General features: G+C 36.0%; 1 protein-coding gene across 4 annotated transcripts in view; it reads right to left on the reverse strand.

The window, feature by feature from the left end:
- Positions 1 to 18,609, reverse strand: part of Dnah12 (dynein, axonemal, heavy chain 12) — a 233,858-nt gene that overhangs the window by 79,017 nt on the left and 136,232 nt on the right. For all 4 annotated transcript variants that reach the window (XM_013515596.1, XM_013515597.1, XM_013515598.1 and 1 more), the window contains exons 41-48: positions 18,280 to 18,579; positions 17,610 to 17,788; positions 16,836 to 17,028; positions 9,802 to 9,963; positions 7,854 to 8,048; positions 2,763 to 2,896; positions 1,164 to 1,326; positions 394 to 474 (exon numbers count right to left, since the gene is read on the reverse strand). In XM_013515596.1, the coding sequence (XP_013371050.1) occupies positions 394 to 474; positions 1,164 to 1,326; positions 2,763 to 2,896; positions 7,854 to 8,048; positions 9,802 to 9,963; positions 16,836 to 17,028; positions 17,610 to 17,788; positions 18,280 to 18,579 (1,407 nt within the window). The remainder of the gene's footprint in view (positions 1 to 393; positions 475 to 1,163; positions 1,327 to 2,762; positions 2,897 to 7,853; positions 8,049 to 9,801; positions 9,964 to 16,835; positions 17,029 to 17,609; positions 17,789 to 18,279; positions 18,580 to 18,609) is intronic.

Raw genomic sequence — 18,609 nt, forward strand, 5'->3', positions numbered from 1 at the left:
AAAAAAAAAAAAGAAAATCAAAATATAAATAAAGAGCAAGTAGGGAGATAGATCTTTTTCAGTGGGAAGGGGAATCAAGAGATGAAAGGAAGGGGTAGGGAGTGGAGGAAAAGGGGATAAATAAAAAGAAGTGAAATGTGTTATGTATGTGTACCAGTTCCCCACAAGGGATGTAATTATTATAAAATGTAAACACATACTAATAAAAACAAATAAAATTTTAAAAAGCAGAAAAAAAATTGAACCCACATAGGACCCAGTGAGATATCCAGTTAACTGAAGAGGGCAAAGTCCCTTGACTATAATCATAAAAATTAAGGTTTATTTTGAAGGCTAATTTTATGTATTTCAATTGTCCTTTGACATTGCTGGAAAACATTCAGGATACTTTACCTGCATCATATGTGCATTTTCAATTTTAGCTTCCTCCAGCTTGGGCTGTAATTGAATAAGCTCCAGTTTCATTTCACCAACCTAAACAGACAATTTGTGGTTAAGTTTCCACTGCTGTAACAGCCACTCCAAACACAAATAACAGAAATTCAGATGTGTCATAAAGTATCGGAAGAGAAAATCTTTACATTTTCCCAGTTCCTTGCAGGATAAAAAGATGAGTATAGCCAATTTTTTCACAAGGGACTTTCTCTTCTTTGAGTATGCAACGTAACAGTAGGAGAAGGCACTTGCCATGAAAGACATGCAGCCAGGAAAAAAAAACACCTCAGCTAACTCTATCATACCATGTGCATAGTATGCAATGTGAAAACGAACCAACAAAATCTCTATTACATTGAACTAACAAAAGAAATACTAGCATTTGACTCATTTAAAAAATCTAAGTTTTATATATAACAGATGTTATAATAAAAAGTCAGCAGAGACATATTTCTCAAAGGTGAATAAATAAATAAATAATAAAAACATTGTATTTAAATTTGAACAACTTAACGAATTTCTCTACAACTCACTAAATTTATCTGTAAAATGAGGATCATAACGATGACCTCATGGAGCTGTTATGAGGAATTACTGAAGGGATACTTGTGAAGTGCATAACACAGAGCCTGACATATAGCATAGTCTCAATAAATTATGGCCCTTGTTTTATTATTCCTTACCTCTCTCAGTACATACTACTATTCTGAGCAGCTCATCAAATTTACCTGGGACTCAGCAAAAGCTAATTGGTCAAGCCCATTTACATATCGTTGCTTTGCTTCCATGATAGCTTGTCGCTTCTTAGTCAAAAGTTGTCGAAATGAGCCAATAAGTTCAAGGTAAGAAGTAGCAGTAACATAGTTATGTCGTCCTAACTCTTGCAAGAACCTAAACGACAGGCAAGCACCATACCTCACTATAAGTAATGGATTTCACAGAGAGGTAAATTCAACATAGTAGTAACGACAAACATTTAAGAATAAAGGATAAGATTTATGTAGAAGCTGCCAAGTACTTGAACTTTATGACTACAGAATTCTCTATATAACCATATCCTGATTTCTTGCCTGCAAGTTATCAGTAGCAATGATGTATTTAAAAAGCACAAATTAGTGAAGATGTCTGTAAAATGTGAGATACACCAAAAGAGATATACGCTTTTAAAAAATCTTTCATAAGTCAGGAGGATCTAACCTTGTAAGAGAACCAATAAACTGTGTCAGGCAGGCAAGTAGAGTCAGAAAGAGAATTGTAGATAGGATAGCAAGCATCAGTCACCATCCTTGCACAATGTAACATGTTGGTTGAATGATACAATGGAAATGATCATATTTCATGACAAGCCTGAGGGCTACAGTGTGTTGCTTGGTGCCTCTGTCCAAGTCAGCCATGCTGGCTTGACTATGTGACTTTGGGTTGGCAATATATCATGAGCACTTAGGTTTATGCATCTTTGAAATGAGGATATCAGAAGTAAATAGAATTAGAAGACATACTTTAGAGGCATCCAACCCCATTAATCAGCTCTCCCTGAGAATCACACCCGGTGCCTCAGTAGCAATGTTTGAGCTATAAAACCTGCTACACGGGGGGCGGGGGTAGTCCTGGGGATTAAACTCAAGACTTTCACATTGAGATATGTTCTTAGCCCTTTTTAAAAAATTTTGAGACAGGGTCTCACTAAGTTGCTCAAGCTGGGCTTAAACTTGCAATCCTTCTGCCTCAGCCTCCCAGAATGCTGGGATTGCAGACATATTCCAGCATCTCCAGCTGAAACCTGCTACTTTTAACCACAGGTGATCATACTGCAGCTGGGACACAAACAAGGCTAATCAGATTTTGGAATAAATTTGGTGTAGGGAGCTAGATATAGTTTGTCATTGCCTACACCTGAAATTGAAGAAATAAACTGAAAAGCTAGGAGGCATCCAGCTTGCTCCAAATGCACCAGGAAGTATAAAATTCAGTCTGCAAAGAGAAAAAAGTAAGTAGATACAGAGGGAGAAGGAGTGACGAGAAACAGAAAAAAAACATTTCTGGGTTCCTGATGGCATTATACTTCCTGCTTCTGGTCACTTCTGAGATTGAGCTGCATTTCTTGCCTTAAGCCTTGTTAACACCCCTGTATCCTTATAATAGACTTCCTCTTTTGTTAAATCTAGACCAAGTAGATTTCCATTACCTGTAGGCTGAAGATTTTAACTAAGTGAATGATCAGAAAGATTCAGAAGACATAACATCATATTAAAATTTACAATGCTCACAGAAAGAGATGATTTAAAATATAAGGCATTAATGTCACTTTAAAAATTATTATTATTAACCTGTCTGAAAGGTCCATAATGGAGGTGTGAAAGTGTTTACAGACTGGAACTACTTCTTGTCGTTCAACCTCAGTAAGCTCCAGTGTTTCTAAGAATTTCACAGCTACAAGTTCAAGAGCATCTTCAGGCCATGGCTAAAAATACAAAAAAGAACAACTTATGAAATTTAAGATAAATAGTCCCAATCCAATTATATAAGTGACTTCTTACGGGGGAAGAATTTGGGGTTGAGAAAATTAAAACATGAATGGAGAAAACAGAATTCGGATACTGAAGTCACAATTTATTAGAACTATGAAAAACTTAGTAAGTTTTTTAATACATTAAAATTAAAAATAGGGATAACATTATAAAGGAAAGGTCATTGAATTTTACTTGTCAAAGGTACTGCTTTCCCAGTTCTTCCACTTAGGTGTCTACGAGGCATTCCAAACTTAGTGTCAGCGGCAGAAGATGCTACTGGTAGTTGTCTGCCCAATATTTATTAGCCCCTTTTTCTTCAGGACTCCAACTTGATTTTGTGTTAGAAACATGCCTAGATAGCTGGGCATGGTGGCTCACACTTGTAATCTCAGCACTCAGAAGGTTGAGGCAGGAGGATTGCTGCAAGTCTGAGGCTAGCCTGGGCAACACAGTGAGTTCAAGGCCAGCCTGGACTACATGGTGAGACTATGTCTCAAAAAAACAAGCAAAAAAACCAAAACGAGTGAGAGAGAGAAAGAAAGAGAGAGAGACAGACAGAGAGAGACAGAGAGACAGAGAGAGATATGCCTAGCTAAAAGAGTATATTTCTTGGACTTCTGTATAATTCAGAATAGCCCATGGCTTATGAGCAGTTGTCAGGCAGAACTTCACAGAAGGCTCTTTGGGGATTACATAAAGCTGACATGTGTATTTTTGTTGTCCTGCTTTCATTCTTCTGCTTCTAACCTGGAATACAGTTTTGCAAACTGCTGCTCCCGCAGTCATCGTGAAGATGATAAAATGACTTTGCGATGGAAATCACATGCTAAGGATAATAAAACAAAAAAGAACTTGGGATCTTGATAACTTTATTAACCCACAGAAGTTCCATTATGCTCACCTTCAGATTTTTTTTCTTGGTGCTGGGGAATCAAGAGCCTTATGCATGCTAAGCAAGTGTTCTACCACTGAGTTATATTCCCTGCCTCCCAGATTTTTCCCATTTAAGAGGCAAAAATTGTACATTTTTGGGAGGTTTCTGTTCCTAGTAGCCCATCACAATTCCCATGATAACATCCAAAGCTGAACTTTTATCCCCCTTGCCCCAAATCTGATTCTTATCCAGTCTCTTCCATCTTAGTGAAGTGATTCCTTTGCTTTTCCAGGAAAATGCTCACTGCTGTATCTTCAGTGCCAAAAGCAATACTTGCCAAATATCTGAAATATTTATTTCATGAAATAATTTATGTTAAATGAATATTTAACCTTCACTTGTTCATTAGAATATTTTCCAAATTTAGTTTCAACAAGATGTTTATAATTTTTTTCTTTTGGAGCAGACAATTTACATTTTAAGACAAATTTTTTTAGTGCCTAGCTTTCTACTGTAGTAAATTCAAAATTTTTTATCAAGTACCCCACTAGTAAAAAGGTTTTTAGTTTTTTTTTTGTCTGTTTTTGGGACAGGATCTCGCTCAGCAGTTCAGGCTGGCCTTGAGCTCACTTTGTAGCCGAGGCTGGTCTCAAACTCACAACGATCCTCCTGCCTCAGCCTCCCGAGTGCTGGGATTACAGGCATGTGCCACCATGACAGGGTCTGTAAAAAGGTTTTTAAACACATACTGCCAGTATTTGCATTTTAATAAATTGTAGTCATGTGACATTATTGTACTAATATATTTTTAACCTAAAAGAGGCTTCTAAAGAATAAGAGCAATGAAATTTTGTAAGATATCAGATTAAGTGTCATATGATTTATGCACCATTAAAAACATTACAGAGGCTTATTTTTGTGTTGTGAGTGCTTCATTTTCCACCATTCTGCTAATCATATAGGTTTAATACCATCTGTAACAGATTATTTACAGCTAAAGTAACAGAAAATCTGTATTACCTGTCTTGCAAAAAAGAAGATGTATAATCTTACATGGTAAATCCAGGGTATATCCAGGGTTCCTTGATTTTACAAGCTCAACCATGCCATTGATACAGATTCTTTCCAATATTTTTCTCCATCATTTTCAGTGCACTTTATTTCATCCTTGTGCTTGTCCCATTGTGGTGACAAAATGACTATGGGAATCACATACTCAAGCAACAAAGCTGAGACACACACAGGCCCTTGACCTACTGTGTAACTTTTTACATTGAAAGAGAACTTTTTCCCAAAGGTCCCCAGCAGACTTGCCCTCAGAATCCATTGGCAGGAAGTGATTCATATACAGACTCATGCATAAAACAATACCTAGCAAGACCAGTAATAACTAGTCCAACCATGAATAAATTCCTATGACTTACCTAAAAAAATCAGAACTCTGTCATCAAGGACAGAGTTGGCAGAAAATGGCTGTTGCACAGGTATCCAAGAGTAGCTCTCATGCTATCATAAGCTAATATTGCAGGGCATGATATAACCTGGACATAATATTTACTGCTTAAAATCTGTGTAGATCCATATTCCAAATAGCCTTCTTAAATTTCTTTTTACCAACTTGTCAGATCTTGTTAAACTGTTCTTGTTTTTGCTTCATGATGGGTTGACACAGAACTCAAATTGGTCCATACTAGTTGTTTCATTCCTTTACTATCTGCTTATGTTAGCATTACGTCTTCAATTTTAATTTCACTCAGAACATCTAGTACTCCAACTATGACTCACGGCCATCTGCTATGCAAACTAAGGGCATTAATATTCATTCATGAGAAACACAAAAACATGCCAATACTTGATCCCTTACCTCTAAATTGTTTTGGCATCCCAAACATTTAGCCACTAGACATTTAGCCAAAAAGTCAATGCCTTGCTGCCCGATACAGTGGTTAACAGTCCCTGATTTTATAGACTCAAGTCCCAAATTCTATCAGTTCCTCTGACACAGGTTCTATCTTCATAATGCTTCACTGTAAAGTCTTTATTCCCCTCTGCTAACCACTCAGTCGCCTTTATCTACCCTCAAGGTTCCTCTTCTAATTTTCCTAACAGTTATGATTCATTATAGAAAAGAGACAGACGTAGTAGAATTATATTTACAAGATTTCACAAAAGAAGACAGATAGTTGAGAAGATTTTGTTTGTTTGGTTTTGGGTTTTTGTTAGTTAATAGGATTGGTATAAAGATATGGCTTACATAATATCAAAATTGTTTCACACAGCTTTTGTTGTATGAACACAAAGTCACCCTTAGATGGAGTCCTCAAAGGGGCAGAGTTGGATTTTGAACATAAAATTGATAATAGGAAAAGGGAATAAAACAAATTAGGACTAGAAATTAATTTTTAAAAGAAATTATCTAGGGTTAATGTATAGTCAATTTTCTATTGGGTATAAAACAATTAAATAGAAGGCTACCACTTTCAAGAATATGGATACTTGATGCTTTTACGTAGGCAGTGACAATCTGTCTTAAATTTAAGTGTGTTATGCCTGCATTATTTGCTGCCAGCATTACTAAAACTGCTGCCTAACTAGTCTTTCTGTTTCTTCTTCAGCCCAACTCCAATCAATCTATACAGAGCCTCCAAGTGTTTTGGTTTTACTTTTTAAAGTACAGATCAGCTAAAAATATGTTAATGCAGCTATAACATCTTAGTTATAAAACCAAATTCTAGGAACATTTTACAAATCCCTTCATAACCTGGTACCATGCAAAGCTGCAACTTAGCTCCCATGGGCTTCACTGCCAGTCAGCTATATCAAACTATGTGCAGTTTCCTAAATGGGCGGTGCCACCTCTACCTTTTTACTCCTGTATGTACTATCCTCTTATACTAATTGTATTAGTATAAAACTTGACTGCAGGAGCGGGTGTCCAAATATTTGTTCAAACATTATTCTGGGTGTTCCTGTGAGCATGTTTTTCATATGAGTTTGATGGACTAAGTAAAGCAAATTGTCCTCCCAATGTCACTGGGCCTCATTCAATCAGCAGAAAGCCTGAACTGAACAAAAATGTTGACCTTCTCCCAAGAAAGGGGGAATTCCTCTTCTCTGCTTGCCTTTAAGCTGAGACACTGATTTTATTGCTGACCTCAGACATGAAGTGAAACATCAGCTCTTCCTGGGTCTTGAACCTGATGCCTTTCAGAGTGGAACTAAGCCATTTGCTCTCCTGGGCTTCAGGCTGCTGACTGCAGATCTTGAGTCCTTAATTTTCAAGCATTCTGCTAATCACATGCTAATCACATTACTTGTCATCTGCTCCATAATCATGTATGCCAATTCCTCATAATAAATAAATATGGTATATTTGCCAGGTTTGGTGGTGCACACCTGTCATCCAAGCACTCTGGGAAACTGAAGCAGGAGGACTGCAGCCCAGCCTGGGCTCTGTCTCAAAATAAAAAAGACTGGAGATGTAGCTTAATGTGAAGCCCTAAGTTCAACCCCCAGTACTGCAAAAAGATAAATGAATGATAAATATATTTATATATAAACCTTAAAAGGGTAAAATTGTTCTTAAACATAAAATTGATAATAGGCAAATGTCAATAAAACAAATTACCAGAAATTAGTTTAAATTAAGCATATATAAGATTAATATGGATATGATTCATTATATATTATATAAATCATATTTATGATTCCCCTGTTGCTTCTTAATACACCCCTTTGGATAACTAAGTCATTTTCATATTTCAGAAAGCCACTGTCTCCATATATATATACTTTTCCACACTAACACTATGGCTCTTTTATATAATTTTCACTGCTGGTTGCCTTTTATGTCTTACAGTCTAGAGTACAGGATCCCTGTGCAGAACATAGTCTTACCTGTTCCTGATGCTGAGTACTATGCCTGTCATTATAGAAACTGGTTAAGAATCACTTGCTGAATGTACAGTATTGAGCTTAAATAAGACACCAGTAGAATTCCAAGAGTTAGCTGCTAACCCCCCAAATTTACAAACCTGAAACCAATCAATGGTACAGCAGTTGATGAGAGATGGGAACTGTCTCAAACGATTTCGAAAGGCATCTCCAATGGGGCTGAAAGCCACTACAACATGAAGGTTATCTTTGCAGCGATTGACAAAGAAAGCAAACAGGGCTAAGGGACTGAGCTCTTCATGTTTACTGCCAGCCTGAGCTACCGGGCGAACACCCTAGAGAGTATAAAAAAATAAAGACCTTGTAAATGAAATAGGTTTGCTGATAATGAGATTAGTGAACATTAAAACATGAAGTTTTATTGCTTCCCACAAATATTTTTAAAATTTTGTTTTTCTATCAATACAATCGCTTTGATATAATTTTACTTACAAAATCCCTTCTAACTCTATAATTCTATAATTTGAAAACAAATATTTACCTAGAATTTGCCTTATAAAGATAACCACAAAAGTTCATCAACTTGAGTACAGGTCTGTAACTCAACATCGTGTTCAAGAAGAAAAAAAACCTAAAATGCCCCTCTGTAAAAAGCTGTTTAAAACATAATTTACATAACTTTAAAAAATAATAAGGCATATTTATGTATGTGCTAAGGGAAGATGAGCAAGATAAAGTAGGTGAAACAAAAAAGTTATGTAACAATATGTAGCATATGATCTTTGTTAAATTTTAAAGAACACATAGGTGCAAAGTGGGTGTGGTGGTGTGTATCTAGAAACAACCCAGGCCATGAACTGGGAATGCGCCATTTACTGAGGGCTTGCTAATACTACTTGCTAATAAGTGGTTTATTTTGTTTGGTTCTCATATGTCATAACCACCCTACACAGGAGGAGCTATTATGTGTGCTCCCACTCCACAGAAGACAAAAGCAGAGTGCCTGCCAAGGTGAGTCCATTTCATTCCCGATACTACTACTGGAGGCTGAGAATGAAACTTCCAAGTGTGAATGATAAATTCCGTGGAAGAAGTAGTTATAGTAAGGAAAAGCAGGGGAAAGTACTAGTAGAGAGTTTCTGTGGGAAGGTCTTAGAAATGGGGATCAAAAATGTGACATCTGATAGTAGCAGGTGCTTCAGAACTGTATTTTTTGTTGATTAGATCATGAAACCGGGCTTTCAGATATATCAGAACTGTAAGATAAGTAGTTTTATTAAGACGATAAATTTGTCAACAGCAATCAATCATAGGCTAATCAAGTAGCATTAAAGTCATTTTTATATCAACTTAAAAGATGACTTAAAACTCTCTAATACTTTATAAAACATACTAAATATTACCAAATATGTAAAACAAATGGCCATTATTATGAAAATAGGAGTTATAAAATAAAAATTCTGCCCCATAGCTATGGCAGAAGCAATTTCTTTCTGAGAACCAAACAAAATAAAGGATTTGTTAGCATGAATACTTAAGAGCTCTCAATAAACGACACATTGGTAATTCATAGCCTGGATTGGGGAAGGAGAAAAAAATTAACCCCAAATTATGATGTATTAAATTAGCATTACACAAGCTAACTGAGCATAGTGGCACACACCTGTAATCCCAGTACCCTGGGAGGCTGAGGTGGGAGGACTACATGTTGGAGCCCAGCCTGGGCAATTTAGTGACTTAGTAAGAATTTATCTCAAACTATAAAATTAAAAAAGGGCTCCTGACATAGCTCATTCCAAGACCTTGGGTTCAATCTCCAGAACCACACATACACAAAAAATAAAACCTGCTTTTAAGGAGGCTGCGGATATAGCTCAATGGTAGGGCACTTGCCTAGCATGCACAAGACCCTGGGTCCAACCTCCAGTGTTGCAAAGATAGATAAATAAATACAGCTGCCTAAGACTGACACCAAATGAAGTAAACATGAATAATTGCACAAGCAACATATACCCTAAATAGTAGAGAAATGGTTTTAAGATAAGAAAATTCCTATGCTGAGAATGGCACTTCTGCAAAAGCATTTACCTCCATCACTTCTTGTTTTTCATCTGCTGCAAAAATGTTAGGCACTTCTCCAGTATTGAGCACACTGTCGATATCTTCTAGAAAAGCTTCCTCTTTTATCTGAGTGTCTGTGATTAGAAAGACTGTCTTCTGGCCTCGCATACCCACATTTTTCAAGAGACCCTTAAAGTAAAAATGCTCGTATAAGCAGAATGTAGTAGACTTCCATTGGTTTTTCTTGCTTTCCCTTTCCCTTTCTTTGAGAATATTTTTATTTAAGGGCACTTTGATTCTGGTGGGGCTGTCACTTAAGGCCTCTGTTTCTCCTGTCCCCTATATGAAAGATCTAAATTGTTTGGTTTTTCCAACTCCCAAAACAAAATCATTGATTCAGAAGAAGGCATGTGATTTAAGTAGGACCCAATTACAGTGCTATTTCAGGGACTGAGATGGCATTGAAATAACCATTGTTGTTCTGAGGTGGAGGATACAGTTGACCAATAATCTAAACTACGTGGGGCCAACTGTGTTTCCTTGTGGAATGAGCCTGCTGGCTGGAGAAGTAAGACAAATGGAGAAGATCACTGCCAGGAAACAGAGTAATTACTGAGGACATAATTCAACGTAACTTCAGCCACGTCAGAAGACTGTCTCCCTCCGTATACTTGAGTCTTATAAGTCAGTAACTTCGTCTTGTACTTAAACTAGCTTGAGCTGTTTTATTCTGTGTCAATTGCAACTAAAATATCCAACTAATATAAAGATAATGGACGCAGCAGTACACCGGAGCTGACTGTACAGACGTTACAACTGACTGCTAAAATTTCGGGAACTTCTGAACAGACTGGTAAAGACAGTCAAGATTAAAAATTAAATTACATAATGTTTACAACTAAATAAAAAAGATATATTAAAAACAAATGTAAGCAAATACTTAAATCTTAATCCTATTTTACTATATTTACTATCACCTATACTCTGAAAGTCATTTAAATGTATACAGCAAAATACCATGCAATGGTGCTTTATCCATATCTCTTCTCTACTATCTTTTAAGTAATGTCATCTTGATAGTTTTAAATCAGCCATGGTAGTAAGCTTTGCACTATGGAAATTGGCAATTATCACAAACCAGAGGTCTTACTCACCCCAGAAGTCTTAGAAAGCTGGTTGTTAAGTATTTGTCAGCCTGTAACTCTAGTTCATAGTGAAAAGAACATTATGACTTCTGCACATGATTTTTAAAAAATAAATTTTAATTTCTGTGGTAAAATAATAACTTTTAAGTCATTAACTATGAATTATAACTAATATTTTCATCTCATAAAAATAAATGGTGGACTTTTTATACAATAAAGGCCTTTTACCATTAAAGCCATCTGTCAATATGTAGGCTATTTTTTTTTTGTTTGTTTGTTTTGGTTTTTCTCCGGTACTGGGAACTGAACTCATGACCTTGCGCATGCCAGGCAGGCGCTTTTGCCACTGAGCTAAATCCCCAGCCCCCATGTAGGCTATTTTGTTTCTAGAAATAATTTTCAATCATTTAAACTAAGGAAGGCTATACCTATAATAATTAATGTAATAAAGACTTTAAAATAAATAAATAAATCTGATGCCAGCAAAAAATATAAATGTAACTGATGCTTACAAAAAAAAAACTAAGGAAGCTGGTGTTTAAATAAGTGTTATGTCTAATCATGTCAGTTTATAGTTAGTAACATACCAAAATAAAGACTTGTATAATATAGATAGCTATAACTTAGTCCCATGAGCATCATTATATTTAAAAGTCATATTCAAACTTATAATGTGTGAAACTCTCTCCAAATAGAGAAAGGGTGCTCAATGGGCCAAAAGTGGCCATAAATAGACAGTTAAACTAAATCAGAAAAACATAAGAATATCAAGAAAGAGAAACTACAAAATATAACCAAATAATGCTCTACAGCTGAAAAAGTATAATAACTGAACTGAAACATTCACTAAGGGGTTCAGCATTAAAATTGATCAGACAGTACAGGGTCAGCTAACCTGAAAACAAGTAATTTGAAATCATTGAGGCAAAGAAGCAAAATGAAAAAGAACAACAAAAAAATAAAGACCTAAGGGACATCATCAGTGACCAATATACACATTATTATATTGGAATCTCAGAAAGAGAACAGAGAAACAGGAAAGAAGAGAGTATATTTGAAGAAATAAATGACAAAAAGCTTTTCAAATCTGAAGAAGAAATAGATACAAAAATTCAAGAAAATCAATAAGTTCTAATTAGGATAAACAAACAAACAAAAAAGACTACCAAACCACACTGGGAAACCTTGTATTCAAGCTGCCAAAAATCAAAGGCAGAACTTTAAAAGCAACAAGGACAAAACAGTTTGTCCTATACAAAAAGTTTCCATAATATTATCAACAAATTCCTCAACAGAAACCTACAGATCAGAAAGAAATAGCATGATATTCCAAGTGGAACAAAAGCTAAGTGCGACGGTGCATTCCTGTAATCCCAGCACTTGGGAGCGTGAAGCAGAAGGATCTCGAGCTTGAGACCAGCCTGAGCTACATAGCAAGACCTTGTCAACAAAAGAGGAAGGGAGGAAGGAAGTGAGTAAGGGAGGGAGGGAGGGAAAAGAGAGAGACGGGCAAGGCCTGTCCAACAAGAATACTGTATGAGGCAGAACTATACTTCAAAGTTGGTTAGGGAATTATGGTCTTTCCAAATAAACCCTGAGGAAGTTCATTACCGTTTGATCTGCCTCAGAATAAACTCTAAAGGGTGTCATTCAAATCCTTCAGACTCAAACAAATGGACCTAGACAGCAACCTGTAGCCTTACAAAAGTTTAAAATTCTCTAATGAAGCAGTCATGTGGGCAAATAAAGACTTTATGAACAAAACCCTGATTGCACAGAAACTATCACAGAAAATCAACATCTGGGATCTGCAGAGCAGAAGAAACCACCAACAGAGTGAAGAGATAACCCACAGAGTGAGGAAAAGTTTTGCCAGCTGTTCCTCTGACAAAGGACTGGTATCTAGAATTTGTAAAGAACTCAAAAAAGTCAGACCCCCCCCCCAAATTTAAAGCCTCAGTTAGAAAATGAATACACACTTCTCAGATGAAGTAGAAATAGCAAATATATGAAAAAATGTTTAACATCATTGGTCACTAGAGAGATGCAAATTAAAACAATGCTGAGATTCTATCTCACTCCAGAAAAAATGGCTATTATCAAGAAATCAACCAATAACAAATGCTGGTGGGGTTGCAGGGGGGAAAAAAGGAACCATTCTGCACTCTTGGAGGGAGTGCACATTGGTGCAACCACTGTGGAAATCACTGTGGAGATTCCTGAAAAAAACTAAAAGTAGAGGTTCCATTTGACCCATATATTCCCCTTCTTGGTATCTTCCCACAAGAATTAAAAGAATCATACCACAGTGATATATGCACACCCATATTTTTAGCAGCACAATTTGTAATAGCTAAATCTTGGAAACAGCCCAAATGCCCATGGATGGATAAAGAAGATATGATTTCTTTTATACAGTGGAATACTACTCTGCCATAAAGAAGGATAGACTTGAGACATTTCTAGGTAAATAGATGCACCTTGAGGCGATACTCTTAAGTGAATTAAATTGGACACACATGTGTACATTCACATTGTTCCTTTGGTGTGAGAAGCAGAAAGGAAAATAAGGACCCAAATATTTAATAGATATTGGGAAACAGAAAGAATATGTTCAAATGGGAAGGGAGGGAGGAGGTAGTAAGGAAGGAAGGGACAAGAAAAAAAGAATAGAAGGAAAAGATGGAAACAAAGCTTTATAACTAAGGAGGGGAAGAATGGTTGCAGGTAGGGGAGGGGATTGAGGGAAAAAAGAATCAAGATATATCATGCACAGGTACAAATTCTCTGATGAATGTGATCATTATATCTATCTATATATCTAAAATGTACCAATAAAATTAATTTTAAAATGTATAGAATTATACATGAGGAAAAAAGATAATTTTACTGTATGATAATTAAAACCAGAATTCTATATGCTACCTACAAAAGACTCTCTTCAAGTCTAAGGACATCTGTGCATAGGATGAGGTATTAAGGACAGAAAGGGATATTCTGAGAAAATGGTAGCTAAAAGACAGCAGGAGTGGTTATACTGATATCAGACAAAACAGACTTAAGTAAAAAGCTGTACTACAACCACATACTTAGAAAACTAGCTGGGGATGTAGCTCAGCAGCACAATGCCTGCTTAGCAAGTATGAGGTCATAGTTCGATTCCCGGTGCCAAAAACACATTTGCCAGGGATTTAGCTCAGTGGTGCAGTGCCTGCCTGGCAGGAGTGAGGTGCTGAGTCTGATTCCTGGTATCCCCCCAAAAAAGAAAAATTAAAATTAAAAAAACAAGACAACCAAGGACATTATATAATGATAGAAGGGTCAATTTATAGTGCTGGCGGCATTACTCAGTAGAGTCATTGTCTACTATGTACGAGTCCCTGGGTTCAATCTCCAGCAGTGAGGGAAAAAAGCCATTGCTAGGTGTGGTTCTGTGCCTCTGTCCCAGCAGTGTGCCAGGCAAAAGCAAGAGGAGTGCAAGCTTGAGTCCAGCCTGGGCAACTTAATGGTTTAGTGAGACCCTGTCTCAAAAAAAAAATTAAATAACGAAACAAAAAAAGTGCTGAGCATGTAGCCGAGGTCCTGGGTTTAACGTTAGTCCCTCATAGTATCACAAAAATGGGAGATCAATTAATTAGAAAGATAAAACAATTATAGAACTTATGGGCCAAAACTTCCTAAATACATGAAGCAAATTTTGACAACATAATAAGAACAAGAGACTTCAACATCAACATTTCAATAAGTGATAGAATACCCGACAGAATTATTACTAAAAAAATAGAGAATTTAAATAACAGTGTAGACCAGTTGGACCTAACAGATAGATGCACAAAATCCCACCCAGCAACAGCAGAGTACACATTCTTCTTCTTAAATTCAAAAGAGATTTGCACACCAAATCGTCTGCAGGATAGACCATGTGGTTAGCCATAAAACAAGTCTTAAATTTTTAAAAGCTGAAATCAAAGCATCTTTTCCAGTCACAATGGAACAAAGCTAGAACTCAATAGCAGAGGAAAACTGGAAAATCCACAAATACATAAAAATTAAACAATACGTTCCTAAATAACCAGTGGGCCAGGAAAGAAACCACGAGGAAAATCAGTAAATATGTTGAGAAAAATGAAAACAAAAACACTGCATGTCAAAACTTATGTTTTACAGCAAAAGCAGGGCTAAGAGCAAAGCTTAGCCCATTTATGTTAAAAAAGAAGAAAGATCTCAGATCAGCAACCTAATGCTGTATCTTAAGGAACTAGAAAAAAGAACCAAACCCCAAAGGTAGAAAAAGAAATTATAAAATATTATAGCAGAAGCCGGTGTGGTGGCGCACGCTTGTAATCCCAGCACTCGGGAGGCTGAAGCAGGAAGATCATTGCGAGTTCGAGGCCAGCCTATACTACCAAGTGAGCTCAAGTCTGCCTGAACTGCATAGTGAAACCCTGTCTCAAAAAGACCAAAAAAAAAAAAAAAAATTAAAAAAGAGATAAATGAGAGAATAGAAAATAAGTTTTAAAAATCAATTTAACTGAGATTTTCAAAAAATATTAACAACATTGACAAAACTTTAGCTAGATTAGGAAAAAAGAAAGAAGATTCAAGTAACTACAACCAGAAACAGAAGAGTTCATTACAATCAATGCCACAGAAATAAAAAGGACTGGAGGAGTATACCATGAACAGTTATATGCCAACAAACTGGACAACCTAGAAGAAATGGGTAAGTTCATATAACAAACACAGCACAGAAAGATTTAGTAATTTGCCCAAAATAACATAACTAACAAATAATGCAAAATAGAAATTAAGACATATGTCTGACCTCAAAGTCCATGTTTTGGTGCTATGAAGTGGTACATGAAGTATGCTGATTTCTAAATCTACTAGTTTATTTGTGAGTAAATAAAAAATTTTCCTGTGTAGTATGATCAGAAAAAGAAAGAACACAAAGGTAATATTTTCACAGGTGTGATGCAGCATGCCTGTAAACCCAGCAATCAGGAGGCTCAGACAGGAGGATCACCACAAGTTTGAGGCCAGCCTGGGCTACATAGTGAATTTAAGGTCAGCCTGGACCATATAGCAAGACCCTGTCTCAAAAAAGTAATATTTTCTTTTATGTTCATGTGGACCTCTTTCGTAGCCACTTGGATTCTACCGTTACTTCCTTCAAGTAGCCAAGAAAAAAACTATTTTTCCATGCTAATTTTTAGTATGCAAAAATTTAATGTGTAAGTGTTGGAGAAAATGAATGAAGTTCAGCAATATTTTCCTTCTCTTTGTCACTTGGAATTACCTCTTTATTGGAGTCTCTATAGGAGACAGCAGAGCCCTGCACACATAAGGATGAAGCCCTACATAAGCACTTTACTATTCTATTGGTTTACGGGACAGCAACACAGGTCTGAAGAAATTGTTAAGACAATATTTGCCACATCATCAGGTTCATTTTTTTGAAGCACTGGGATCAAACCCAGGGCCTTCCACATGCTGGGCATATGCTGAACTACTGACCAACATGTCTAGTCCACGAAGTCCATATTTAACAATCCGATGGAAACTGCATTATTTATCTGAAACACATTCCCCCAGAACTAGGATAAAGTAGTCTTAATAGTGTGGATAAAAAAGTTAAAAAAGGCTTTACTCTTCCGTGCGTCACTTCCCTCAGCTTCCGTGCCCTCATCTGTGTAAAACACAGAGAAGGCCACACCTCAGTGCTTTACCTACTTGATCTCATCTATAGGCACAACAGGTGTGGGCTTCTCTGCGTACACACAGCAGACGCTCAATGAGTAGTATTGTAATCACCACCCATGCATTCAGTACACAGTTACATAGGCTGGTTCTCCCTTCACAGGTAAAAGAATGCTCTGTTATCGTTTTAGACACTAGGTTTGCTCATAACTTTACCTTCATATCATCTCTCCACTCATTCATACCATAGCTCTTAGAAATTTCTGGTTGGAAAATCTGCATTTTTGCCATGGATGTAGCCAGACGAGTTAAAGATTGACGGCCACTTCCTCCAAGTCCAACAAGCAAAGCATTTCCACCAGACTGCTTCAGAATTCTACATATTCTTGATAAATGTTCCAAAACATACCTATCAAAAAAAATCTTGTTATACATGACAGTATACAGTGATGCCTCAGATCACAAATTTTTCTATTCACAAACCATTTGGTTTGCAAAAAGAAGTTAGGCAGAATTCTGCTTCTGTTCATGAACTCTGCACTGGATGATGAACAGAAACACAAGCATCTTCCCCAGAATTGAGGAATGAATTAAATTCATGAACTCAGGTACCACTGTACATGTAAATACACTTACCATTTATTATATATGTTTATAATAGCATGTTTTACTATAAATATACACATAAAATTTATTTTTAAAATAGAAAATAAAGCATTCAAAATATTGTACATGTATGTGTAGGGAAATATGTATGTGTAGCAAAAGTTCAAAGAAACACGTGAGTTTCTTTTTACTACTACAGGTTATGATGGGGGACACAGTGAGAGAGGGTTGGGTACAACAGGGGACTACAATTAAATTGCTAGTATTTTATATCCTAATATGATGATGGGTGTTCACATACTTTTCTTTATTATCTTTTTGTACATTTAAATATTTTATAATAAAACTTTAGCAATTTCAAGCATCAATAGCAAATGTAGATACCTAAACACGACAAGATTCATTCTTGTTTTGTGAGTTTGGTTATATTCATCTAAGCACTGGTCTACAATGTCACTAAAGTGGTAAATATTTGTAATTTCAATATAAACTCTATCATCTCCTTCAAGGTCAGGATTCATATAATCACCAAACATGAGATTTCTTAAGTCTTCTTCAGTTACCTATAAAACAGAAATCAACAAATGACAAAATTTAAATTTTTTCTAAAATACATTTTTAAATGTGCACAATTTTATTTTACTCGTAAAATGATTATTAGTTGGATAATTATTGTAAACATTAAGGTAGGAAGTGATATACTTGTAAAATTAAGAACTAAAAGATACTCTTCTGAAATAAAAAGAAAAGTTTTGGTATTTTTTTCAGAAACTGGGGAATCACTGGGTAATTCCTATGCACTGAGTTGTTATGCACTTTACGTCTGTTATAACATTTAATCCCTATCATGTAAGGGGTTACTCTTTAAATAACTTCTATGTTATATACATTCCTCTGAACACTAATCTTAAAATAAATACCTCTCTATAAGAAAAGCTAAAGGAACATGTCCATTTAAAAGCAATGAGATGTTTAAACATGTTAATTGATTATAATAAGTCATGCAATTTTACTGTTTTAGCCTGATATGTTTTAAATCACTAAATATACTCACTGGTCTATTCTCTTTCCTCAAATGTGAAAAGATACTGTCAAATGATTCTTTAAAATGGTCCTTTGTAACAGTTTTAATTAATCTGAAGAGCCACTTTCGATCATCATCATTAATGAGGCGATCATAAAACACTCGGAGAACCTCATGTACAAACAGACGGATCATAGTTTGCTTGTTGTCTACAGCATCTCTTTTGATGAGTAAACAACCCCGGATAACACGTGAAAAATCACGCAAGTTGAAAGTATAATGAGATTTTGTGGGAGTGGGCAAAAGATTTTCCATGGATTGTTTATATATCTGTATATAAAAAAAGCAACAAAGCAAAAG

Source organism: Chinchilla lanigera, unplaced genomic scaffold (genome assembly GCF_000276665.1).
Source record: "Chinchilla lanigera isolate Chin_1 unplaced genomic scaffold, ChiLan1.0 scaffold00029, whole genome shotgun sequence".
Classification (NCBI taxonomy): Eukaryota; Metazoa; Chordata; class Mammalia; order Rodentia; family Chinchillidae; genus Chinchilla; species Chinchilla lanigera.